At 37.3% G+C, this 27,143-nt stretch overlaps 2 protein-coding genes and 1 pseudogene across 2 annotated transcripts; 2 read left to right on the top strand and 1 right to left on the bottom strand.

Annotated features, from left to right (window-relative positions):
* Positions 1–2,290, bottom strand: LOC106429414 (putative F-box protein At3g28280). Its single transcript, XM_013870161.3, has one exon. The coding sequence runs from the start codon at positions 1,979–1,981 to the stop codon at positions 773–775; it is 1,209 nt and encodes a 402-aa protein (XP_013725615.1). The 5' UTR covers positions 1,982–2,290; the 3' UTR covers positions 1–772.
* Positions 2,291–15,447: 13,157 nt separating this feature from the next.
* LOC106429413 lies at positions 15,448–21,102 on the top strand (annotated as a pseudogene).
* Positions 21,103–21,381: 279 nt separating this feature from the next.
* LOC106429408 (E3 ubiquitin-protein ligase SINA-like 7) lies at positions 21,382–24,326 on the top strand. The gene is made up of 2 exons (XM_013870157.3): positions 21,382–23,283; positions 23,423–24,326. Exons 1-2 carry the CDS (start codon positions 23,176–23,178, stop codon positions 24,152–24,154), a joined length of 840 nt encoding a protein of 279 aa, XP_013725611.1. The 5' UTR covers positions 21,382–23,175; the 3' UTR covers positions 24,155–24,326.
* The last annotated feature ends 2,817 nt before the right edge of the window (positions 24,327–27,143 follow it).

A 27,143-nucleotide genomic window follows, 5' to 3' on the forward strand; every position in this document is an offset into this window, starting at 1 on the left:
CCAAGGGCTGTCCTGGCCATCCTAGACCAGGTAATAGAGTCTCCTGGTCCCTTGAGTGTGACTGGAATGTGAATTGCTCTGTACTGCTCCATTTCTCTCAATGAAATAAGATTAGAGACAGAACAGAGCGAGCACAGCCAAGAAATTTGAAGAAAATACTCAAGAACACTCAAGAACTCAAATTTCTTATCCACTGGATTAAAGAAATCTGTAGAGAAATTTGTGAAATAAAAACCAGAGAATCAAGAAACAAAGAGAAATAGAGTAAGCTTGCGGAAGTAATTGAGGTAATCAGGAGCTTAAAGCTCTGATACCATGAAAGTTAATGAAAAACAAAGTGAAGAACAAGAGAGAGAGTGAGAAGAGAAATCAAGAGTAAGAGAGATAGAGTAAAGAAGGATTTTTTTTCTTAGTTCATTCAGATGTGTAGCATACACTATTTAAATACTCAACAAGGAGTATACAGACAAGAAGAATAGAATAAATTATGTTGGACTGGCCGAGAAATAGTGACAGTTCATTAACGGTAACTAGGCCACCATCCCTTAAGTAGAACATGTGACTCTTCTACTTAAATATCCTTCTTGCCTCAGATTTCTCCTTTGACTTCTGATGACAAGTTTGAACACTTACTTCTCAAGTCTGGACAGACTTACTTCTCAAGTCTTGTGCTTACTTCTCAAGTCTTGTATACTCTTTCTTCAAGTCTTGTACTAGTTTAAACTCGCCCAGATACTTCTCTTCTTTATTCTCCTTTCATGTCTTCATGTCTTTATGTCAGTAAAATACTCTTCTCACCGTGCTGCCTGGGTAACCGATACAGCCACTGTGGGAGAACGAATGAGTAAAAATAAGAACCTTGCGGGTAGTGAAGAGATCTCAGAATGCGCCCACCGCTGCGACGTTCCAACTCCCTTTGGAGCATACGCTCACCATTGCGTAAGTTAATAGCTATCAAACGTTGGTGCTTCTGGCTGAGAAAGTAGGCTGTTGTAGCATCACAAGGGTTAATTCTCAACGGAATATAATCGAATTTGATCTCAGTCAAAGCCGTAGAGATTTTAGATATTAGTTGCCATTCCCAGCTCTTGAGCCGCCATACACATAACTTATGATCTACACTTCCAACTTGAGAGACTATGTTCATATACATGAGACTTCCTTGATAAGTTGTGCAAGCTCTTGTGAATTTGACACGTTTTTCTAAATCAGGGAAAGCCGTGTAACGGAATGGACCAGATGCCATGTTAGTGGTGTTGAAATCCATAGATACAACTTCATCATTATTCCGGGATAGCCAGTGAAGATTTCCGTTCAAGCTAATTGTATAGGGACAACTCTCAGACTTAGAAGGGAGATGCAATTTGCGACTCCACAAACCTGTCTCAGATGAATATATCATCAAACCTAAGTTCTCAACGTATATCTCAGATGAAAACGCAACAATTTTATAACTTGTAACGACGCCGTTATTAGTTCGTGTGGCGATTCCTAAAGGCCAGAAAATTCCACTATTTTCAAACGCTTTAGGAGCATCAATTTCAATGCATTCCTGTGAAACTGGATTAGCCACACACAAGGATCGTTTCTCGAAAGTTGACCCAGCATCGCTGTAAGATGATACATCGATCAAAACAAACCCTGCATCGCTGTATGCCACGACGCTGCCTCGTCGGTAATTGTGTCTCTGGTTCTCGAACTTGTAGGCAATGAAAGAGGAGATGTAGGAGTCTAGAGACCGTTGAAGTCCCCAAGTGTTGCATCTGTAGTGAGCCAAGAACTCTACCCTATCAACTGCACCCATGATGAGCGACCATGAAGAAGATTGAGTGTTTTGGTGTTGAGCTATGAAAAGTTCGCGGAAAATCGGAGAGTCAACAACTGAGTTCCATTGCTTGCAAACCAGTTTAAAACTTGTGAAGACTTTTATCGGTAGTCTCGATAATATTGTTGCACACAGATCATCTGGCAAGAAAACCATCTTCCTCTTTCTCTGTTTCAATGGGATTAGGGTTTTACTTTTTTTTTCTCGGACATGGGTTTGCTCTTTTATAAAGCAACAGAGCACAAAAACCTTTAAACTTACTATCAATTTCCAAGATAACTTACAACGGACGGGCCCAACTATAATCTAGTGGTCACTTGACACCTCAAATATGTGAATTTCTTTCTACGTATCTCATATATATTAATTGAGAAACATTTGAAAAAATGTAATCTCAATTTTGTAATAATTAAAAAATACTCTTTGCTTACGTGTCAATCAATTAGGTAGTTAATTAGTTCTACGTATCAGCCTCACGTTGAAATTGAAAAACATGTTGATCTAATTCGATTTTTATATCTCACTAGAAACATTTAATACCAACTACAGTATATGATATCATATGATATTAACTAAAGTAAGATGAATATTTATTATATATTATTTCCTTAAATAAAACCTACGGAATTACCTAATGTGATTATGATATATATAGTAATTAATAATTTTAAATAATGAAGATTTGCTAATAATCTGTATGTTTTCTATTATTTTTGTTTAATTTTTTACTAATAAAATAAATTACACAATTACATTAATCATATATTAAAAATTTAGATTTTTTTGTATATGTTGTATTTTGAATTTTTCAAAACGAGTATAAATTACTAAAACTGTTAAAAATCTCACATAAACTTTTGTGATCAATGTTTAAATTTTTTTCTATAATAAGATACAAAGATAATAAAATAATATAAATAAATGATTTCATTTTAATAGGTGTTTATGTTAATATATATATACTTCATATCGTTTAAATTTAATTATATATCATATGCGATAGATAATATTGATTATTTTGATTTATTTATTCTAAAATGATTGCGAATAAACAAGAGCGGCCATTTGATTTATATGTGCAAGCCAATTTATTACATAATAGTAACTGATTTCTTAGTCATTTAATATATAATTATTATTTTATTATTTTATAATATGCAGAAAAATATAAAATAAGTATTTATTCTGCACAAAGCGCAGATCTTAACCTAAGTATGTATCTCTTTAATAATTTTGAATCTTAAACATTTTCTAAATCTCAGGCCAAAATAAAAGAAAGAAATGAGAATAAACTCAAAAATAAATATTTATATCGAGCAATAACCAAAATGACACAAAAAAGAGAAAAATATCGAAGATAGATAGAATTGACACGTGAACGTAAACTTCTCATAACCATAATTAACATTTAAATTGCTAAATCTTGATATAAAACCGAGCTGACATAGTTTCATTGTAACTAAATAGTAGGCATGAGACTTTTCGGCCTAAACGTTAGGTTTTTATGCGATAAATAATTTTTTGACCTAAAATATTTTTAAAAATGAGATCGGTTCATTAATAAACAAATTATGTAATTAGCAAAAAAATATTTTAAAAAATTGTTTAAGAGCCAAATATATTAATTCGATCAATAATATAAATTTTTTTCCATACGATATTTCTTAAATAATTTTCATATAAATTTACCTTACGCAAAGCGCACGTCTTATCCTAGTGAGATTGTTAATTTTGAATCATTTACATATTTGAATCCAGACAAAAAAATCTTGCTTAATTTTTTTTTATTTGAACATATCACTCTCATTGAAACTCTACGTGGTTGACACATCAATTTGAAGAAAACCCCAGTTTCTAATTTTGTTTATTATTCAAATCTAATTAAGGATTGGATCTTTTTCCCAACAGATACTGAAATAGATTTTGGGGTTTTATTGGTGGGAATTGGTTGATAAATCTGAATAGAGTTTAAATCCCAGAACAATCTATTGTTATCCAATATTTGTTTTTTTTTCTTAACTGATTCTTATATTTAGAATATTTTTATTTTAAAACTTATTGTTATTGATCTTGGGTCGACAATTATTTTTATTTAAATAGTTTGAAATCTATTGTTATTTAATTCAAAATCTGAAATGGTGGATTAAAATCTAGTGTTATTCATGTTGGATTGATTTTCATTGTGAAAAAGTTATGTAAGAGTGAATGATTTTGATATTAATTTTTTGAATAAATTTTAGCAATCAGAATCCTATTTTACCCTAATATTTTAAGTTGAAGATCAACTCACTTTTTCCACGAAATTTGTTTAATGTAGAAGATTTTTTCTTTATTTTCCTGTGTAACTTTAAATTCTCTTTAAACATGAATGTTTTTTTAAATCTCTTTAAATTAATTACTCAAGTAATAAAATGTAACAGTCCTAAGATTAGTTATTTATATTTTTTTTCAGAGTATCTCCAAAGCTTTTAATTTGACTAGCCATCATTCCTTTATAATTTTAAATTTCTACACTTACAGACCTATTTTTAGAATTTTTGTTTGTCTGTAATTTTTGGCATTCTTTTGGTTACGCTGACTAATTCTTTACTGTGTTGATATTCAATTACTTGAAATTTAAACCTTCTAATATTTATAATGGTTATGATTTGTATTATTAATTATGTGTCCAGGGATGTTTGCTATTTTTCGTGACAGTTGAGCAATGTTCAAAATATATACCATATACATTTTTAAGAGGTCAAGTACTTCAGAAAAAGTATACACACTTCACAAGTTTCTAAGAAAATTAAACACGTTTGCACAAAGTTTGGTGGTCAAACCTACAGATATAAGAACACGCACTCGTTTATATCCTTATTTCAAGGTACAAAATTGAAAGAGGCCATGTAAGAATTAAAAGTTATGCTACTGAACTGAGCACCACTTTGCTAAAGATGTTGATATGGACCCAAGAAAATCCAGAAAATATTCAACATTTCATGTGGCCGGCGGTAGCAAGATGTGTTTATTGTTAGAATTTGCGTATTAAGAGCAGTGGCGGATGTACGTGCATTAATTAAGAAGGTGGCACTTGACCCCATGAAAATTTCAGGTCCTTTGTAACATACCCAAATTTTAGCTGCGGTTTCTCTATTAAAAATTACATTTTAATCTTAGTTTTTATATTTATGTGTGATTTGCCTCCTCCAAAATCTTATGCTACATCCGCACTGATTAAGAGTTTAGAATAAAGAACATAGTAACGAGTTTAGAGAGAATGTAAAGTTTGGGAAAGAAAAAGTGAAGTCTAAGACCAGAAAGACAAAAATTTAGAGAGAAAAAGAATAAACTGAGAGAAGTTTATTCTCCTTAATATAAATCTGTTACAAGAGAAAGACACAATTAGACAGAGCTGATAGGACAAATAACAGCTATATGATTCAAATTTTCAATCTCCCCAACATTCACAAGCAATTTCATGAACTTATGGTCACACAATTTTTGTTGACCATTTTGTGGTCGACTGATCTGCTTTGTACATCCAAGTTCCAACTTGAACCATATTATTTTCTCTTGGGTTTCTGTTCTCCATTTTTCTTCTTCTTCATGTCAATACTTTGAAAATCTACCTCCTTAAAAAACCTAAATATGATTGACCAAAAAAAAAAACCTAAATATGGAAAATCACATTGGACAAACCCATAGGGAAAAAGAGTTTTGAGTTGCTCACATCGGCTCTTCTCTCTAACTCTGCTTCCTCCTCTGCAGAATAGGTAGTGGATATGGAATCCCGCGAGGTTATGCCGCCTAATCTGCAACATCCGCTGCATTGCGAGTCCGGGGCTACTTTTGAAGCTGAAAAGGCCCCAATAAACTGGATGGGCCAACATGTCCCGTGTCTAACATCTCACTATAGCATGGACGTTTTCCTCCTCTATCCCTAGGAGTCATCTACAAACAAAATCTAAAACAAAATTAAAAACAATATCCAATTTGCAATCTAATATATACATTCCACAAATTAATCTAATTCTGCATCCTAACTAGTTCTGTTACCTAAACTAAAAAATCAGTCGGGGGTACATGACCCTGTAACGTTAGCCTTGCGTCCGCCCCTGGTTCTTGGTCTAGAGTGGGGATCTCGTTCTGGAAAATGCTGATGGGTCACGTGATGGTTTGGCTCTCGAGCTCATGAGCAAGTAATCTCACATCTTCATGATGCATACAACTTGTAAGCTGATTGAGGAAGAAGAATAACCTGTTCACTACAAGAAAACATAGTCATTTCTGACGGAAGAAATATTTGTCAGAAATTTCTGAGAAATTTCTGAAGAATTTACGAGTAATATGAAATTTTAACATTCATCGATATTTCGTCGGGAATATCCTAGGAATTTCTGACGAATTTTCACTCGTCGGAAATAATCGACGAAATACCAACGACTCCCCAGGAAAACTAAATGATTTAGAGTATAGATTTGGGGTTTATGTTTTCGGCAGATATTCGTCAGAAAATTTTGACAAAATTCCGACGAAATGCAAAACATTTGTAGGAAATTCGTCAGAAATTTTCGACGAATTTCCGACGAATTTATTCCCTGGAAATTTTTGAAGAATTTTCGACGAATTGCAAAATTTTCGTAGGAAACTCGTCAGAAATTTTCGACGAATTTTCGACAAACTTGAGCTTTAGATAAGAAATATTCAAAATAAAATTTAAACCGGATACCTACAAGATCACCATGACATATATTAAGTGATAAATATAGGTTAATGGTACCTTAATTATTTAAAGCTATATATATATATTCTTGCGATGGATGCATCGATGGATACATAACCTTGCTCGTTAACACTTATACACTTAAGAAAATACTTTACAGTGATCCATCTTACAATCTTTAATTTGTGTGTTTTCAAGTGTTTTCAAACATTACGAAGATTATAAACCCCTAAAAATCATCAATTTAGTATCAATGGCTATTATCGGTCTATTTTGGTAATGTTTCGAAACCCCAATACGTAATTCGTCGGAAATTTGTCGGAAATTTCTGACGAATATTTTTTCGACGAATTTGGTATATTATGGTGAATTTTCGGCGAAAATGGTATATTCGTCGGAACGTCGAAAATTGAAATTTACCCGGGAAAAACCTCATCTAATTTTTTGCGAAGCGCCAAAATAAAAATTCCGACGGATTTCCGACGAACGTAATCCGTCATAAACGTAAGCCCCTGCATCTTCCTCATTTCTCCTCTCTCTCTAAGCACACACAAATATATATATATATATATATATATATAATGTTTTCAATTTTTTATTATTTTTGTTGTTTTAAAACGTTTTTATGATTTTATTAAACAATTTAAGATTTTTATAAAACATTTTAAGTTTTCATAAAAAGTTTTTAAGTTTGTTATAGTTTATAAAACATTTCTGGTTCCTAAAGTTTATTAAAACGTTTTTCAATTTTTAAAAACCTTTTCAATCTATAAAAGGTTTTTGTGTTTTTTTGTTAGATTTAATTAAAACGTTTTTCAATTTTTAGAAAATAGTTTCAATTACAAAATAGTTTTTTTTTAAAAAAAAATTTATTAAAACGTTTTCTTTTTGTCTTAAAATATTTTCAATTTATAAAACGTTTTATGTTTTTAAAAATTTATAAAAGCATTTATTATAAACGATTTTAAAAATAATTATATTACAAAAACATTTTTCTAATTTTAAATTTTATTTTATTTATATATAAAGAATTAAAATATTTCTTATAAACGATTTTTAAATTTTGTATCCGACGGAAATATTTCTGCCATAATTTTGTCGGAAATTTGTCTGTCAGAATTTTATCGGAAATTTGTCCGTCAGAACTTTGTCGGAATTATTCCGTCGGAATTTAGTCAGAAATTCGCTTGAAAAATGGCTTATTCGTCGCAAACAGCTTGTTTCATACGGACGATTTTCGACTAATAATTCACATCTTTCTCACTACCAGTTTTTTCTCTTTCTTGTAATTTTTTTATCCTACATGCATCTTTAATGTCTTCATTTTTTAACATACATCTTTAGTTTATCGTTTCTATTATTGGATGTTTCTTTTAGGCTTGCTCCTTATAATTCTGTGTGTTTTAGTCAACCACTACAAGAAAACAGCGGTATTCTGACGGACATTCCGATGGAAAATGAAATCTTCGGAATATCCCGAGGAATTTCCGAGGAAGTTCCGAGGAAACACAAAATTGGGTTTCCTCGGAATTTCCTCGGAATATACCGACGGAATTCCGAGGAAATATCAATCCGCCGGAATATTCCGAGGAAATTCCGAGGAAAAATGTTTTCCTCGGAAAAAACCGATGAATTTCAAGGAAATATTATAGCCGTTGGAGAGCCGTTGGGGAATTTTACAAAATTCCGAGGAAATTCCGACGAACTACTTTTTCCGTCGGAATTCCGTCAGAATTTCCTCGGTCTGTCGGCAGGATTTAAACTATAAATACAAGCACTCCTCTTCCTCTTCATCCACTCCATATCTTCATCCTCCCTCTTTCTCTATTTACACACGAATTTGATTCATAAAAAATATGTCTTCTTCAAATTATTTTCGTTCTTGGATCGATCGACCTCATTTGGATCCGAACACGAGATTGCTTACGGAAGAATACCAACGAGGTATAACCGAATTCATGGGGTTAGTTCACCGACAACTGGAAGCAAAAACAGGTATGTTAAGATGTCCTTGCTCTAATTGTAAAAATAGAAAGGTTATTAAAGAGTGGGATGTTTGGACTCATCTATATTTGAGTGGGTTTACACGAAGTTACAAAATTTGGTATCATCATGGGGAAACTGATTATGAACATGGTAGTACTAGCGAACCTCAGCCAGCGGTTAGATTAGAAGAACCAATTAGAACGAATGTAGATTATGGTGTAGGTACTGAGCAGATGGTAAATGATCATTTTAGAGGGGAAGATTTACCCAATGCACAAGCTAGGAGATTTTATGATATGTTGGATGCTGGAAAGCAACCATTGTACGAAGGTTGCAGAGATGGTCATTCAGCTTTATCATCTGCTACAAGATTGATGGGCATTAAAACAGATTATAATTTGGCTGAAGACTGTGTGGATGCGATTGCTGATTTTGTAAAAGGTATTCTACCCGAGGATAATGTAGCTCCTGGTTCATACTACGAGGTTCAGAAACTCGTAGCTGGTCTTGGTTTATCGTATCAGGTAATAGATGTATGCAGCGACAACTGCATGATTTATTGGAGGGCGGATGTACAGCGGGTTACATGCAAATTTTGTGGAAAGCCTCGTTATAAAGATACGAGTGGAAGAGTTCCAGTGCCATATAAAAGGATGTGGTATTTACCATTGACGGAAAGGTTGCAGAGGTTGTATCTGTCTGAACGCACAGCGCAACCAATGATATGGCATGCAGAGCACTCAACAGATGGTGAGATCAGACATCCTTCAGATGCAAAAGCGTGGAAGCATTTCCAATCAAAGTATACCGACTTTGCGTATGAGAGAAGAAATGTCTACCTTGGATTATGTACTGATGGTTTCAGTCCGTTTGGCAAGAGTGGAAGACAGTATTCTCTATGGCCCGTCATTCTTACACCATACAACCTACCCCCAAACTTGTGCTTGCGACGAGAGTTTTTGTTTCTCTCGATTCTCGTTCCCGGACCAGAGCATCCTAAGAGATCACTTGATGTGTTTCTTCAGCCACTAATATATGAGTTGCAACAACTATGGACTCAAGGTGCTGAAACATACGATGTTTCGTATAAAGAAAACTTTCAAATGCGGGCACTACTAATGTGGACAATAAGTGATTTTCCAGCATATGGTATGTTTTCTGGATGGACAACGCATGGAAGGCTATCATGTCCATATTGTCAAGATAACACTGATGCTTTCCAACTAAAACACGGAAGGAAAACGTGTTGGTTTGACTGTCACAGGAGATTCCTACCACCTGATCATCCATATCGTAGGAGTAGGAATTTGTTTACGAAGAACAAGAGGGTGTTTGACAGTCCACCTCCGGAAATTTGTGGGAAAGATTTGAAGATACAACTAAGAGATTTTGGTGCAGAAAGGACGCCAGACGTCGGTGGACTTGAGCGTTTTCCGGTAGATGCTGTTGGAGAACTACATAACTGGCACAAAAAAGTATTTTCTGGGATCTGCCATACTGGGAAGATCATCTGCTAAGGCATAATTTAGATGTCATGCATATTGAGAAGAACTTTTTTGACAATCTCATGAACATGATCCTTAATGTTCAAAGTAAAACAAATGATAATTTGAAGTCAAGACTGGATTTAGTCGATATATGTGCTCGTTCAGAACTTCATGTTGATGAGAATGGTAAGGCTCTTTTTCCCATATACCGACTTGATGCAGAGGGAAAAGATGCGTTCTTTGATTGGATTTCAAACGATGTGGAATTTCCAGACGGTTACGCATCAAATTTGCGTAACTGTATCGACAGCAAGGAAGGAAAGTTTACTGGCTTGAAAAGCCACGATTGCCATGTAATAATGCAGCGCCTCCTTCCGTTCGCCTTCAAGGAACTATTAGCATGAAATGTTCATGAAGCAATTGCAGGGATAAGTGGTTTCTTCCGCGATTTATGCACGAGATCAGTGACTCTTGAAGGTATTGAAAATTTGAAGACTAACATAGCCGTGATTCAGTGCAACCTTGAGAAGATATTTCCTCCCTCATTTTTTGATGTTATGGAGCATCTTGTTATTCACCTGGCAAGAGAATTGGAACTTGGTGGTCCTGTGCAGTATAGATGGATGTATCTGTATGAGCGGTATATGTTCCATTTGAAGAAGATGGTGAAAATTTTAAGTAGGGTGGAAGGTTCTATAGTCGCACAGATGATCAATGAAGAAACTTCAAACTTTGCCGAGTACTACTTTCCAGCAGAAGTTCAGACCAAAAACAGAAGACCTGCTCGGCATGATGATAGAGGCGAACGGGCAACATATCATGTTACGGTTCCAAACATTTTCACAGACGTTGGACGACTTAGCGGAAAACCAAAGGACCGTCGACTTACTGTGCAGAAGCGCAGTCATTTGCAAACATATTTGCTCACCAACTGCGAAGACGTTCTTCAATATGAGAGGTAAATAAATGAGCTTACAAATTTTTATTTTAACAAGTTGAAATTTAAATCTTAATTAATTACATTATTGTCATCATATACAGGATTTTCATGGCAGAAAAGCGGTTCGAGTATAGATACGCCACAGAGGACGAACTAGAAGAAATGAAGCAGAGAGAATTTACTGGATGGATGTTTACTTATGTGAGTTCTTTAAACAAATTAAAATATATTTTATCACATATTTATACTAATTCACATTTATTGATATAACATATATATATGTGCTACTAATAGGTGTCTGCTGGTTTGGCCAGAGGTGAAACATTTGACGATTGGATACGTGAGATGGTCGTTGGACCAAACTTTGTTGTGAAGTCATATCCGAGATTTTGTACTCGAGGATATGCATTCACAACTTAGAAGAGGAGACGTTCGAGTACGACTTATGATGCTGGCGTTTGTTCTGCATCAGGAGATGATGTATACTACGGACACATACATGAGATTTTGGAAATCAAGTATTTGGGCATGGTTGGATTGCGCTGTACTGTTTTCTATTGTGATTGGCACGACAACACTCCAGATCGAGGTGTGAGAACAGATGCATTTGGTGTTACATCAGTAAATTTGAGGCGAAAGCTGCAATATTATGATCCTTTCATTCTTGCTTCTCAGGCCGATCAGGTAATTAAATGTTAATTATTCAGAATGATTCATCATCATGTGTATTAATTTATAATTTTTCTAAATGTTACAGGTTTGTTATATCAAGTACCCCCGGGTAAGGAACAGAGATGATCCATGGGTTACTGTTACAAGACTCAACCCGAGAGGCCGAGTTCAGGGAAGTTCTGAGCTGGAAGACCCACTACAACCAAGCACATCCGGCAACTTAAGTGCAGCAGAAGATTTAGCTGGAGTTGGCCTTGTAGTCGATTTAACCGACTTCGGAGAGGAAGCCGTCGTTCACGTAGAGGATGAACCAGTGATTGGAGATTTTCACCAAGATCCAGATTCAGATTCATCTGGTGATGATGACTCGGAAACAGACTACCATTGATTTTTTTTTTTTTTTTAAGAAATACCGAGGAAATTCCGAGGAAACTTGATATAACCTCTTTCCTCGGATATTAGTTATTTGGTTTATCTAGCAAGGCAAAGCTGAATACGAATTAAAAACTACTCAAAACACAACCAAATAAAACGAAGAAACCATGTCAAAGAAATACGAACTCAATTAAGAAAAAAATTAAAAAAAAAAACTAAGTTCAAAATTAACAGAAAATAAGACCATAAAACGTTAGAATAGAAAAGAAAAGAAAATAGCGCGGTCGGAAATCAAATGGCAATACTGGCCGGTGATAGCTCCTACTCCTCGTCTCCTGCTCCAGATGTTCCTGCATCTTTGGGTCTCTTGGACCTCTTTCTTACCCTGTGTGTACCACTCGAACCCGAACCAGAGCTGGATGGAGAGTTGTCCCGATGAACTACATCATCCTTTTGGTAACGACACGACTTGATACGTGAAATAGCAGCCCAGATCTTGTGTAGCATGTCGTTGTTAGTCTTTATGCTCTGATCTCTCCAATGTTGTTGCTGGCGCGAAGTGGCGTTCGGTGGAAGCTCTTGCAGCTTGTACTGGCTGGAGTCTGATGGGAGTAGCTGATGGGGTTGTGAATGTACTCGGCCCTCGACAGGGGACATCCGACTTTCACTCACTTCCCTACCGACAAGCAGGTTCTGTGGTTTCGTCAGTTTGCGGTAAGTATTCTAATTTTTAACTTATATTTTTAATCTTTAATATAAATTTTCAACTAATTGTGTTTTTTTTTCAGCAAGAGTTCAACTGGAATTCCGATGAGATGCTCTTTATCTATCACCACTTCGTCCATAAAGTTATGAACAACTATGGGAAGCAGATCCACGAGTGGAAGAAGAAGTGGGAAATCAATAAGGTTCGATTTAATTTATCAAACAATTTTTTAATTTATTAAACTACTTTTTAATTTATTAAACTATTTTCTTTTTTTTTTTATTGAAAGGTCCCAAAGTCGATGAACGACACGGTCTGGAAGGAGTTGTGTGCACATTGGGATAAGGAAGAGACGAAAGAAACTTCTTCCACCAACTCCTCCAACCGCAGGAGCGACCGTAAAGGGAAGGGCATCTACAAGCATAACTTGGGTGCTCAATCTATTGCCACTCTGGGAGATCGCATGGTAAGTTCAACCGCTTTTTCTTCAATTATTTGAGTTTCAGAATTTTCATTTATTGTGCATTTCTTCTAATTTCTAATGTTTCTTTAATTTTTGTTTTTTTTCAAGGCGGAAGAAAATGATGGCGAGCCGGTTGATGATCTCGCCCTAATGAGGAGGGCGTATACCAACAAGAAGACCGGCCAGATTGATGACGGTCTTGTGAGGGACGTGGTCGACCTGGTCCAAACTCAGGTGGTAGACGAAGTGTCTCAGCTTCAAACCGAGGATGACGCTTCGACGGCTTCGACCAACTTGTCCCGGTTTCGAATCAATGAAATCGTTGAATCCGTAAGTTCTTTTTTTTTAAAAGTTTAATTCATTTATTTCTTGGTTTAAATTTGTAAATTTGGCTATTTTCTATTCAGTCGGTTCCAAAGAAGAAGGGACGTTTGGTCGGTTTGGGTCGTCGCACCCGGTCGGTTCCTCCTTCTTCTGCACCACCGCCCTTTGTTGATCCAGAAGTACTTACGGCTCAGTTGAAGGACAAGGATGATCGCATATATTTGTTGGAGACCCGGATGGCAGGCTATGAGGCACAGAGGAGGCTGAACCAACAAATGATGGAGATGATGCAGAGGATGTACCCGAACGAGGTGTTCCCGGACGTGCCAGACCCGTAGTTTTTTTTTTCCAAAAACTCGGAATGTTTTATTTTTATTTGTGAAACTTTGAATATTAATTAATATGATTTCAATTTTAATTTTAATTTTATATTTTCGAATTTAAATTTCGAAAATTTTATTTTTTTTAAAAAATTAATATTTTTTACATTCCGAGGAAATTAATTATATTTTTTACTCGATCGATCGATGCGTTTTTGGACATAAATCCATCGATCGATCTGTTTATAAAAAAACGTTCGGAATATACCGAGGAACATGTTCCTCGGAATATACCGAGGGACATGTTCCTCGGAATATACCGAGGGACATGTTCCTCGGAATATACCGAGGGATATTCCGAGGAACATGTCCCTCGGTATATTCCGATCGATCGATGGATATATGTCCAAAAACGCATCGATCGATGAACTTCCGAGGAAATATCCCGACGAAGTTCTCCCTCGGTATATTCCGAGGAGATTTCCGACAAACTAGTGATCCTCGGAATTTCCTCGGAAATTCGTTTCCTTGGAATTCCGTCGGAAAATTCCGAGGGATTTCCGAGGAAAGAAGAAATTCTGAGGAATTATTTCCGAGGACTTGTTTCGTCGGTATATCGTCGGAATAACGTTATTCCGACAAAATTCCGATGATTTTTTCCCTCAGTATCCTTGTTGTTTTCTTGTAGTGAACGTTCCTTCTATATAGAACCAAACTTTAGCAAACTGCCTCAAAAAGCAAGGTTCAATACATTTATCTCCCAAAATAAAAACCCTAAGCCATGTTCGTTTGTACATCTGGAAGATGCATCCAGATGGTCCATCTAGATGTCTTATCCAGATGTTGTTGTTCGTTTCTTCATTTCGTCAATGCATCCAGATAAATCATCTGAATGCAGATATGTTCGTTTGCTTTTCATTTTTTAACTTGCATCTGCATCTAAGTGGACTTGTTAATAAAATGACTAAAATACATTTTTTTATGTTTTGGCGGAAAAGTAGCTTTTTTATGGTTTTGGGGGAAAATACTTTTGCGATTTTTGAGGAAAAATGTGTTTTTGACGAAAAAGTGCATTTTTGTTGTTTTGGCGGAAAATACGTTTTGCGGAAAATACGTTTTTATGGTTTTGGCGGGAAAAGTATGTTTTGCGGTTTTGACTGAAAATGTGTTTTTGACGAAAGTGTTTTGCGGGTTTGACGGAAAAGTTATTTTTTTGATTTTGGCGAGAAAATGTATTTTTGTGGTTTTGGGAGGAAATGTGCATTTTTGCGTTTTTGACGGGAAAATTGACTTTTTGTTTTTGGCGGAAAATATTTTTTTGCGGTTTCAGCGGGAAAATAAATTTTTCTAGTTTTGGCGAGAAAATGCGTTTTTCTGGTTTTCGCGGGGAAAATACGTCTTCCAGTTTTGGCGAGAAAATGCGTTTTCCCGGTTTTGGCAGGAAAATACGTATTTCCAGTTTTGGCGGAAAATGTGTTTTCCTGTTTCTGGGGGAAAATGCGTTTTTTCTGGTTTTGGAGCGGAAATTGCGTTTTTCCGGTTTTGGCGAGAAAATGCAATTTCCCGGTTTTGGCGGGAAAATTACTTTTTCCGGTTTTGACGAGAAAATGCTTTTTGCGGTTTTGGCCGGAAAATGCTTTTTGGGGTTTTGGCGGGGAAATGTTTTTTTCGGTTTTGGCGGGAATATGTGGTTTTACTGGTTTGGTCGAAAAGTGTGTTTTATAGAAATGTGCTTTTTACGTGTTTTTGCGGAAAAACGCATTTTGCGGTTTTGGCGGAAAAGTGTGTTTTTCAGTTTTGGCGAGAAAATGTATTTTTCGGTTCTGGAGAAAAAATGTATTTACAAAAAAATAGAATTTACGGTTTGAAAATAATATTTTGATTTTAAAAGGTCATTTTTGTCAATTATCATTTTGGACTGAACTAGATGCATCTGCATCCAGATGCACCATCAAGACTCACCTTCATTTGGGTGAGAATTTGAGACGAGTTTTTAAAAATTCAGTTGGGTGATCCATCAGGATATAACTTTACAATGCACAAAATGAACATCGATTTGCATCTTCATTCACCCAGATGGATCACCTCGTAAGCAACGAACAGCACCTAGCCTGCTAGCCAGAAAAATACCAAAAAAAAAAAAAGGAAAAGACGAAGTGGAGGATGAATTCCTTCACAAATGATCTAAGGGCAACATTACCAGAAAATAGCATCATCACAACACCCAAAGAAACCATAATCCCAGAGGATCTATGTGCTATTATACTATCTAGATTACCAATAAAGAGCATCATCAGCATCAAACTTGTTTGCAAGAATTGGAATCACTCGTCGAATCTCCGTTCTTTCAATGGAATCACTCGTCCAATCATCGAGAGTGCAATGGAATCACTCGTCGAATCATGGAGAGTGCAATGGTCAGTTGATGGTGATGCAGGTACTGCCTTCTTTCATCGAGTCATTCGAGCGAGACAGGCCCAAAATCATATCCACTTCCTTATGGCTGCTGACAACCTCGTCATTGATACCCTCGATGGCATTAAAAGACATGCAGTCAACTACTTCGAATCATTGAGAGTGCAATGGTCAGTTGATGGTGATGCAGTTGTCAGTTGATGTCATTGATACCCTTGGAATCACTCGTCGAATCATCGAGAGTGCAATGGTCAGTTGATGGTGATGCAGGTACTGCCTTCTTTCATCGAGTCATTCGAGCGAGACAGGCCCAAAATCATATCCACTTCCTTATGGATGCTGAGAACCGCGTCATTGATACCCTCGATGGCATTAAAAGATACGCAGTCAACTACTTCCAGCAGCTTCTTGGCGGCACAAACATACCAACATCCTCCACCCCGGATGCTATTGCTTCACTCATGCAAGTCAAATGCTCTGCTAGTGCTGTCTCTGCCCTTGAAGCACCATTCTCTGACCTCGACATTGAAAATGCCTTTCTGTCCCTCCCACTGAATAAATCGCCAGGACCCGACGGGTATCCCGCTGAATTTTTCATTGGTAACTGGAAGGCTGTGGGCCGAGATCTCATTGATGCTGTAAAAGAATTCTTAAGCACTGGCGAGTTCCTACAACAATGGAACGCTACTCTCCTTATCTTGATCCCGAAGAAGACAAATGCAAATAAGATCACAGAGTTTCGACCCATTGCATGCTGCAACACAGTGTATAAAGTAGCATCAAAGCTTCTTGCAAACAGGCTAAAAGATCATCTTCCGACCCTGATCTCCACCTCTCAGTCAGCTTTCGTTCCCGGCCGCTTGCTGGTAGAAAACGTGTTGCTAGCTACAGAGCTAGTCTCAGGTTACAACTGGAAGAAAATCTCCAAAAGATGTATGTTAAAGGTAGACCTCCAAAAGGCCTTTGACACCCTCGACTGGGACTTTATCCTCTACACCCTCGAAGCTCTTGACTTCCCGTTGGTGTTCAGGAATCTGATCAAAAAATGCCTGACGACAACGCGCTTCTCAGTTGCTATAAACGGAGAATCATGTGGATACTTCAAGGGAACTAGAGGCCTCCGTCAGGGCTGCCCTCTTTCGCCCTATCTCTTTGTCCTTGCCCTTGAAGTTTTCACACAACAGCTGCGATGGAAATACCTTAACGGGTCCATTGGATTCCATCCAAACACTGCAGCTCTTCAGGTCACTCATCTCTCCTTTGCTGGCGATTTGATGATTTTCGCGGATGGTACTGCTGAATCTGTGGAATGCATAGCTGCAACCATGGAGGACTTTGCTCTCTGGTCGGGTCTCCGCGTGAAGAAGAACAAAACTGAGCTTTATACTGCTGGTCTAGACAATGAAGAAGCTGAAGCAATCTCCAGACTTGGCTCCACCATTGGATCAATGCCAATCCGATATTTGGGCCTCCCTCTTATGTATAGGAAATTGCGACTGCCTGACTTCAAGCCTCTGATTGACAAAATCTCCTCCAACTTCAACTGCTGGTCGGCAAGAGCATTATCCTTTGCAGGACGAAGGCAACTTCTTTCTTCAGTGATCTATGGCTCCATCAACTTCTGGACCTCTGCGTTTATTCTACCTAAGAACTGAATCAAAAAAATTGAAAGTCTTTGTTCTCAGTTTCTCTGGGGCGGGTCTGAAACAAAGAAGAGCATTGTGAAGGTTGCTTGGGAGACTGTGACCCTTCCTAAGAAAGAAGGGGGCTTAGGACTTCGGGACTTATCCCGCTGGAACAAGAAACTTTGCCTAAAGTTGATTTGGAGACTATTCACTGCCAAAGACTCCTTGTGGGCTTCTTGGGTGAGAGAGTACAGGATCAAAGAGGGTAATTTCTGGGCTTTTGATGCCTCCAAAGCCTCGTCTTCCTCTTGGCGCAGCCTTCTTTCTCTTCGAGGTCTTGCATCAAACTTTCTCAAGGTAAAATTGGGTAATGGACAGCAAACAAGCTTCTGGTATGATCGGTGGACTCCTCTTGGACCCCTCATCTCTCGTTTTGGTCCCCTAGGTCCAAGGGAATTGCAGATAGATGAATTTGTTACCGTCGCACAAGCTTGCTCAAATGGAGGTTGGCACCTAAGGGGAGCGCGCTCCCAGGCAGCTGAGGAGCTTCAACTGCACCTCACTACCATTCCTCTACCATCACTGAGTGCTACGGATGATTCTTATGTGTGGGAAACGGGTGGGAATGAGTTGCAGGAGTTCTCCACAAGTAAAACCTGGAGCCAAGTAAGAAACAGGGCCTCTGAACAGCGCTAGACTCAAAATATTTGGTTCAGAGGCCACATTCCCCGCCATGCTTTTACTACTTGGGTTGCTTTTCAAGATCGATTACCTACGAGAGCAAGACTGGTGAACTGGGGAATGAATATCTCGTCCTCTTGTTGCCTTTGTAACCGGGTGGATGAGAACAGAGACCATTTATTTCTTCGTTGTGAGATCAGTGAATCGGTTTGGCGCTATGTGTTATGCAGGCTAGGGTACTCTCATCGGAGGTTCCATACTTGGCATGCCCTCTCCGAATGGATGCGCCTAAAGGACTCTGTTGTGAGTTTAACTCTTAAGCGCGCAGCTGCTCAGGCCACTATCTCCAGCCTCTGGACAGAGAGAAACAGGCGACTCCATGACAGCACCTCCCAAACTCCCCTCTCCATCTTCAAGAAGATTGACCGCATAATCAGGGACGCAATTCTTGGAAGAAGAAGAAAGAACGACCTGTTCATGCTCTTGATGCAGAAATGGCTCAGATATGAGTAATTGCCTTTCAAAAAATTTTGCTGTTAGCTTGGTCTTGTTTATTTTTTTGCCAAGGCTAACCTAACATAGTCTTTTCCCCCTTTTGCAAAGTTTACAAACCTTTCTTATATTTATATGATATTCACATTTTGGCGAAAAAAAAAAAATCTCCGTTCTTTCGCGACCTATACCTTTCCCATAAGCAAAAGTCACATTCTTCTTCGTGGTCGTTCATGTGTAGAGGTTGCGAGACAGAAACTATGTCTCATTACGGATCTGGCAGTTGGAATCTTACACGTTCTCTCGGTTCTTTCATCTCATCTTTCCTAAAAGAAAAGTTCGAGAACCGACAAGGTAGAATCGTGGCTTACACGGATGTTGGATTGGTTTTGATTCATGTAGTAACTAGTCAATCCTTCTACGTGGCTAATCCTGTTTCAAGACAATGCGTAGAAATCCTTCCTCGTGTTCCTCTAGAGAAATGTTTTTGGATCCTTGAAATTGCTACACGAACCAAGGACGGAGTCGTTTTGGGTTACAAAGTTGTTCTGTTAAAAACTGACTTTAGTTTCTTGATTTATTCATCTTAGACCGGCTTGTGGAGCCTCGAAGCTTCCCATTTTCCTTTCAGTTTTATCTCTCAGGAACTTGTGAATCCCATTAGCTTGAGCGGAAGCATTCATTGGCTCGCCCATAATCACGAGCATCAAGATTTTGTTGTATCTTTCGATTTCTACGCTACTGGGATAGGCCATTCTTCTCATCCATGCCATGCTACTACACCTTTCCCTGATTTAGATAAAAATCCAAAATTAAGAAGAGCTTGCACAACTTCTCAAGGATTTCTCATGTATATGAATGTCGTCTCTGTACCCAATCGTCTTGGAAGTCTAAAGGAAAAGTAATGTGTATGGCAACTAGTATCTGAAATCTCCCCAGCTTTTATTGAGACAGGTTTCTGTTATATTCCTTTGGGAATAAACCCTTTTGATGCTAAGAAAGGGTACTTTTGGAAATGGAACCAGAGGCGCCGGTGTTTTTTATCTGTTGATTTGCACAATGGGGAGTTTGTGCTCCACAAAGAGTTGAAACGTAGCGCACGAGAAATGGAATATCTCTTGGAAGCACATTTTCCTCCTTCTTTCTCCAACAATGGTTGCATCCGTTTCCGAATACGGTGGGAATAGTTTAGTTATATTGCTAGCAGGACTAGTTGTTTCTTACATATTTGTTATACACTATTTGTTCCTTGTGCAAGAGAAGAACATGTAGCATGTTTTTAGTTTTTCTTTTGGATATTTTGTTTGGTCTAAATGAGAGAGAAATAAAAGGATTGTTGTGGCGTTTTGTTGGCTTGATATTGAGAAGCATACTAAACGGAGGATGTAATATTTTCTTTTTCAGGTTTCTAACTCGGAAAGTTCTTTAACCTAATGGCTTGTTAAGAAACTGGAGAAGAATAAGATAGTGACTACGATGAAGACGACGATCTCTCAGTCTTCGATCCCTCGGAGAACCTCCGAGGACACGCAGCCTGAAAGGGGAGAAAGCTCTGAGCCTCACAAGCTTTTATTGTACCTTGACGTCTCGTTATTAGCTTGCTTTCTCTCTCTTTTGTAATTTGATTCTCTCTCTAGCTCGAGGAAGAAGATGACGATTCTGTTATGACCTTTAGTTCGTTTGTAACAACCTTTTCGGGTCTTATACCCGAGTTGTTTTAAACCCAATCCCGTCGGCTCTTTTGTTGTGTATCTAATGCTTGAACTTGATAAACTACCTAGTTCATGATCTTAGGTTTTTTATATACAGCGATAGTTTATTTGGTTGCTTGAAAATAATCCATGTGAGAAAAGTATCCTTAGCCAACATGAGTTTTTTTTTTTTTTTTTTTTGTAAACTAGCCAACATGAGTTGATATTAAGGTGCTTTGTGAACTTATAAAAATTCGAACTTAATGCATGTTTAGATCTCCTAGGAAAACGAGTGTTGGTTCTCTAAGGTTATTAGACAGTCATTGGAGTCACCAGAGTGGAAAAATTATACAATTGTATTTTGAGTTCTAGAATGGTGTTTAATTGATTCTCTGACAAAGTTATCTACATTGATGATCTGATTTCTTGTGAATTCATGATATATACTGATTTTATTCCATAATTTACCTCGTTGATTTATTTGACTTGGTTTTACTTCAGTTATACGTTGAAAACAATAATATATTTAGTGTTGTCTAGCTTAATCTGAACTGTGAATTGAAGTGTTTGTCTGATTTCTTTGGATTCGGTCGAGTTCATTAAGACTGCAAATTCCTTTGCACCATTGGAGATCAGACGTACTTCAGATGGAGGGTCATAGGAGACTCACACTTAGAGATATCGGTTCACCGGAAGCTCTCGTTGTGAACCATGATGAAGGGGAAGCGGAAGTTCGTTGAAGTTTTCGTGCAACGTTCGTTGAAGGGGAAGCGGACGTTCAGTTGAAGTTCGTTAACAATGTTAATGAATATAATCGTCTTACCTATGACTCATAACGTGAAGAGGATTCTTGAACTGAGCTTCTCAAAGCCCTAAAGTGAATATAATGTGTATCCCTAATAGTTTTTTTTTTCCATAATAGTTTGTTGTTCTAATATTATATATACATATACATATATAGTGGATATTATTTTTCGAACGACATATTTGAGATTCTTTTAAAGGAAAAGAGAAAATTTGAAACTGCAGACAGATTTGGATTACTATCCGAAGACACTGTTAATGCACTGAGGTCGGAGTAAAATGCATAAATAAACAAGACATACATTTTTCTTTTTTCGAATTCACTAGAACAAGAAAGTCTTACACCAATCTTTTTTATTACAAGAATCCTTTAGGATTATCCCAATCCTAAGCTAAAACTCACCCTAGAGCCTAGACTTTTGTTTAACAGAATCTTCCCGATCCCGAGCTAAACTCCCCCTGAATCTAGACTTCAATCTTCCAACTCCGCGGAAGTACTTCACCAACTACGTCAGCACCTAGCGCAGAGCAGTGACACCAAAGACTTGATCACACAAGCACCAAACAATGATCTCTCGACTTTTTTTTCTTTTTTTAGAGACAACTCTCATCATAGAGGCACGTCCTACATGTATACATAACCAGAACTTGCTCTCCAAGTTCTTCCAAAAACAACTTAAGCAACTTTCCTTTTTCTCTCAAGGAATAACTCTTTTGCATTTTTCTCTTCAAATAATATCCATTACACTTAATGTAAATCTTCCAATAAACATATTGCTTCTTCTCCAAGCTTAACAAGCCCACGGACATCACAACATACGAACTTCAACCAAGCCCATCTTTATGACACACGCATGTACTACCTCCTGTAGTACTTCACGAACTGATACAAAATATATATCTTCAGACACTTCACTGCAATTATTCACCATGTGACCACATAAATATGAGATCCCCTATGTATCAAGGAGAAGCACTTTAAAAATTACTTTAAAAGTTTATTGGCAAAGAATGTGACGTGGTGACGTGACTTCACCAGAAACTTTTATTTAGTAAAACGCTTAGATGTTCAGAGAACGTTTCTCACCAAAAATGTGAATTTAATACGTTCACGCTAACATTCCTTTAAAAGAACTTCATACCATCTATACTTTTCTCGACGAACATTTTTACGTGATAAACTTTCAGCTTCAAGTTCGATTAGTTGATTTATCAATCTTCTCAATATAATCATATCATCAATAAAGATTTATTATTCCTCTATATGTTTCTGTTAAAAACGGTAACTCATCTGATTTATCGCCATTAAGTCGATAGATCCGTAGAGACGACAGAGCGCGGGTTACTATTTACTTATATTATATTTGGAGAGATGGTCCATTCATGGATGTACCTATTCTTGGAAATTAGGCTGGACCATTCTATTGGTCCAAGGTACTAGTTAATTCTAAAAAAAAAAACAAACCAAAGAACCAAACAATGAAAAAGAAAAGGAATAATGACAATTACTCGGATTCCTTATTAGATAAGGAAATTGACTATTCTAGCGGAATTGAAAATCTCAATTCCTATATATGTGTGTGTTCTAAGATTGTGAGTTTGACGGCCGAATGAAAAAGCAAAACCACGTTCCTATCCAAAAAAACTAATCGAAACCTATCGTCATGGAGTGTGTCTCAAGCACAGAGGACAAACCACGCACGGGAATACTGAATCTTGATGTTCTCAGTTGCCCTATTTGCGTCGAGCCGTTCACTATTCCTATCTTCCAGGTTACTCTTCGAATTTTGCGTTACGAATTCATGTTGTTTCTGATGATATTTGGTTTTGTGATTATCTGCTAGAATATTTTGTTAGGTTTCGTTTCTTGGATGGTGCTTTGATTATAATTCATTAGTTTTTGTATTTCAGTGTGATAATGGGCACTTAGCCTGCTCCTCTTGCTGCCCCAAACTGCGTAATAAATGCCCTTCCTGTTCTTGGCCTGTTGGCCACAGTCGCTGCAGAGCAATGGAGACTGTTCTTGAGTCGATCTCTATCCCATGCCAAAACGCCGGGTTTGGATGCACGACAAAATTGATTTATGGGGAAGAATCAACTCATGAAAAGACATGCACTTTCTCTCCATGCTCCTGCCCTGTAAAAGATTGCAATTACACTGGCTCATGCAAGGATGTCTACGTTCACTATAAAAACCTTATCCACCCGAATCCCCAATCAACATCACAGCGCTATAGGGTCCGTTGTGGCGAATCCTTTAGTGTCAAGATGAATATCAGTGATAACTTAGTAATCGGTACGTTGTATAAGGAGAGGCTATTGTTTACAGTGCAGAGTTTCAGGAAGTCTTATGGTGTGTATGTTATTGTAAGCTGCATTGCACCATCTTCTCCAAAAGTAGGAAAGTTCTCATATTGTATAACTTATACAATTGATGGACACAGTATAACTTACAAATCACCAGAGTTGAAGAAGATTCAGAGAGTGAGCTTTCATACACCTCAAGAGAATTATATGTTGATTGCTAACAGTTCACTGCATGGTGAATCGTTGGAGATGAGGATTTGCATCAAGAAAGAAAAACGAGATAAAACAAACGATATAAAAGGTCCTCATCAGAAGCGAAGAGCGTTCTTGAAGTGAGCTCTTAAATCTCTAAGTCTGAACAGAGTTTCATGTTTGTTCCTAACAATTTTTTTGTTTGGTAAATCGTTGAAGATTAATTACCAACTAATCGATTTCTCACACAATCAGACATTGTGGCTCTTGTAATCTGATATACAAGATTGGACTTTTTATTTTTTCTTTTGATATTCTTATGATATCTCTATCTACCTCAGACCGATATACAAGATTGGTCTTTTTATTTTTGCTTTTGATATTCTTATGATATCTCTATCTACCTCGTCTGTTCGATTTAATGCTCCCGTTTTCATTAACTACGATTTAACTTTGACATGATGAACTAAGATCAAATTTAATTATGAGGAGCTTGATAGTCTCGTATATGGATATTCCTATGATGCGAACATGAGTGATGATAATTAGCATATCGCCTGCTTTTCGTCTGGTTAGTTGTTTCTCTGGAAACTCTATCTATCTCGTCTCTTTTGATTGAACGGCCCATTGTCTTAGTTTTATGAGAATATTGTTAGGACTAAGTGTTGTAGGGAGGGAGATGGTACTATTAGACGCACTGCACCTTCTACTCCAGGATTAAGGAAGCTATCATATCGTCCTTCCTACAGTGATGATGGACAGATTCTTATTTGATAACCAAAGCGGAAGATACTTCTTGACGTGAGATCTCTCAAACCCTGAAGAGACTTTCATATTTGCCAGATTTTCCCTGCATTCTTAATTGGATTATGAGCATATCATATGGTGCATATCTCATGATGTGCACCATATCCCTAATGCGCGTACAACTTATTCGTAAAACTGGCAATCTCAATATTATACATATGAATTCTACTGTGAATCGACAGTAAGAGAAAAAAATTTCATCATCGAAAAGATCAGAGAGAAAAAGAAAGAAATAGTGACACTACAAGAAAACATCACCTTAACGAGGGCGGTTTTCCTCGTTATTTCGTCGTAAAAGAGGCTTTACGACGAAATAGCGAGGAAGCGCGTTTGCTCGTTACTCGTCTGTCGTAACACATATTTCCTCGCTAATTCGTCGTAACTTAGCGAGGAATATATTTCGTCGCAAAGACGAAGTAGGGCGATTCGTCGTAAAGACCACGTCAATATTCCACGCAAAGACGTCGCTACAATTCCTCGTAAATACCTCGAAATGAGTTCCTCGTAACCTACACGTAAATACCTTGAAAGAGTTTCCTCGCAAAATACACGTAACAACCACGAAACGATTTCCTCGTAAAATACTCGTAAACTTTTCCTCGTTATTTCCTCGCAAATGTTTCCTCGTAAAATAGTCGTTAATTGTTTCTCGTCATTTCCTCGTAAGGTTTCCACGTAAAGAGGTCGTACATTAGCTACGAATTTACTTCGTTTTTATTATTTTTACAGAATTTAAAAATATAATTAAAAAATAATTAAAATTATTTAACTTAATAATAAATTAAAATTTAAAATAAAAATAAATCAAAATGAAAATGTTTTATATATAAATAAGTTTTGAATTTATATAATACAACAACCAAAAAAAAAACTAAGGGTCGTTCATCGCCCGGTAGAATTCATCACTCCTCGTAACATCCGCCTCGTTATGTACGTCGGATGACTCGCCTTGAATGGGATGTTGTTGTCGCATGTTCCTCAACATGGACTCCCATTCCGGATTTGTGGCCGCAATAACGTCCAAGAAACCCTCGACTCCACCCATACGAGATTTTGTCGCGGTCAACTCGTTACGCAGCTGAGCGGACTCTGTACGCAGCTCAGTGACTTCATCATCCCGTCGCTGACCATAAGACGATGTCGCTCTCGGAACATCGTTGACGGAACCAATACCCAACGTCCGTCCCTTTTTTTTTGGGACAACCTTAAAAACAAAAAATAAATATTGTAAGTAAAAATTTAAAGTTAAATTAAATGAATAATAAAAAATTAATTTTTTTGAAAATTTACCTCCTCGTAAATCTTATCCACGTCAAGTGTGGATAAGGTGACGGGTAATCCGTCGGTAGACTGCTGGGTCAGCTGAGTCTGGCGGTCTTCAACCCGAGCAACTACGTCGTTGTAGATTTGCTCGGACTTGCCATCTACAAATACGCCCGCCTTGTTCTTGTGGGTCCTCTCGTAAAGTTCCATAAGAGAAGGGAGATGTCCCGTCTCTTTGGCCTAAAAAACAGTTAAGAAAGTTAGAATAAATTTATATATATATTAAAAAAATTATTTAATAAAATATTTAATTACCATTTCCAAACGGACACCGGCGTGGGGTTTTTGGCCCGTAGTGTGAAGCATCGGCCCGTTCCCGTGCTCATCGACCGTGTTACGGGAGTTAGAGCAAGCCTGGGCGATTCTAATGGAATCAGGAAGGCGCCAATAACGGATGAGGCCATCCCACACATCCGTGGTGAGCTCAGCGGGTTTGCCACGCTCATACCCCTTCACGATCCAGTCACCCTTCCAGTTGGAGACCGTGTCCAACAAGCGAACTTTCGCCTTCGCGTTAAACTTCTTCCTCACCCTCTCAGTGATCCCCAAGGCCCAAGTATATTTTTGCTGTTGGAAAAATAAATTAACAATTAGTTTTTTAGAAAGTATATATATAAATCATGAAAAAATTAAAGTATATATAATTACTTCGTGTAACCACTTAGGATAATCTGCATCGTCGTCGTCATAATCAACCTGCAAAAATAAAGAGAATGTTAATGAAATACAGATAATGTATGAAATTTTTTTTAGTTAATACCTGATTTCGCAACCACTTAATGAAGTGTTGATCTTTCCTTTTGTCTACTTCACTTGTGGATATACCAGGAAATGTTTCTTCGACTTGAGAAACAAATAGGCTGTAAAATCACATTTTATAGGAATGAATCTCTCGCAATTATACAATTAATTATACTTATATGTGTTTCGAAGTGTCAATATATGTTACCTTTCAAAATAACGAATCAATGGATCTTCGCAATTGAGTAGAATATAGGTGTGT

Source organism: Brassica napus, chromosome C4 (assembly GCF_020379485.1).
Source record: "Brassica napus cultivar Da-Ae chromosome C4, Da-Ae, whole genome shotgun sequence".
Lineage (NCBI taxonomy): Eukaryota > Viridiplantae > Streptophyta > Magnoliopsida > Brassicales > Brassicaceae > Brassica > Brassica napus.

Coding starts and splice junctions, on each gene's coding strand:
- LOC106429408 (XM_013870157.3), top strand. CDS start 23,176: ATGGAGTGTGTCTCAAGCACAGAGGACAAACCACGCACGGGAATACTG. Junction 23,284..23,422: donor TCACTATTCCTATCTTCCAG/GTTACTCTTCGA, acceptor TTTGTATTTCAG/TGTGATAATGGGCACTTAGC.
- LOC106429414 (XM_013870161.3), bottom strand. CDS start 1,981: ATGGTTTTCTTGCCAGATGATCTGTGTGCAACAATATTATCGAGACTA.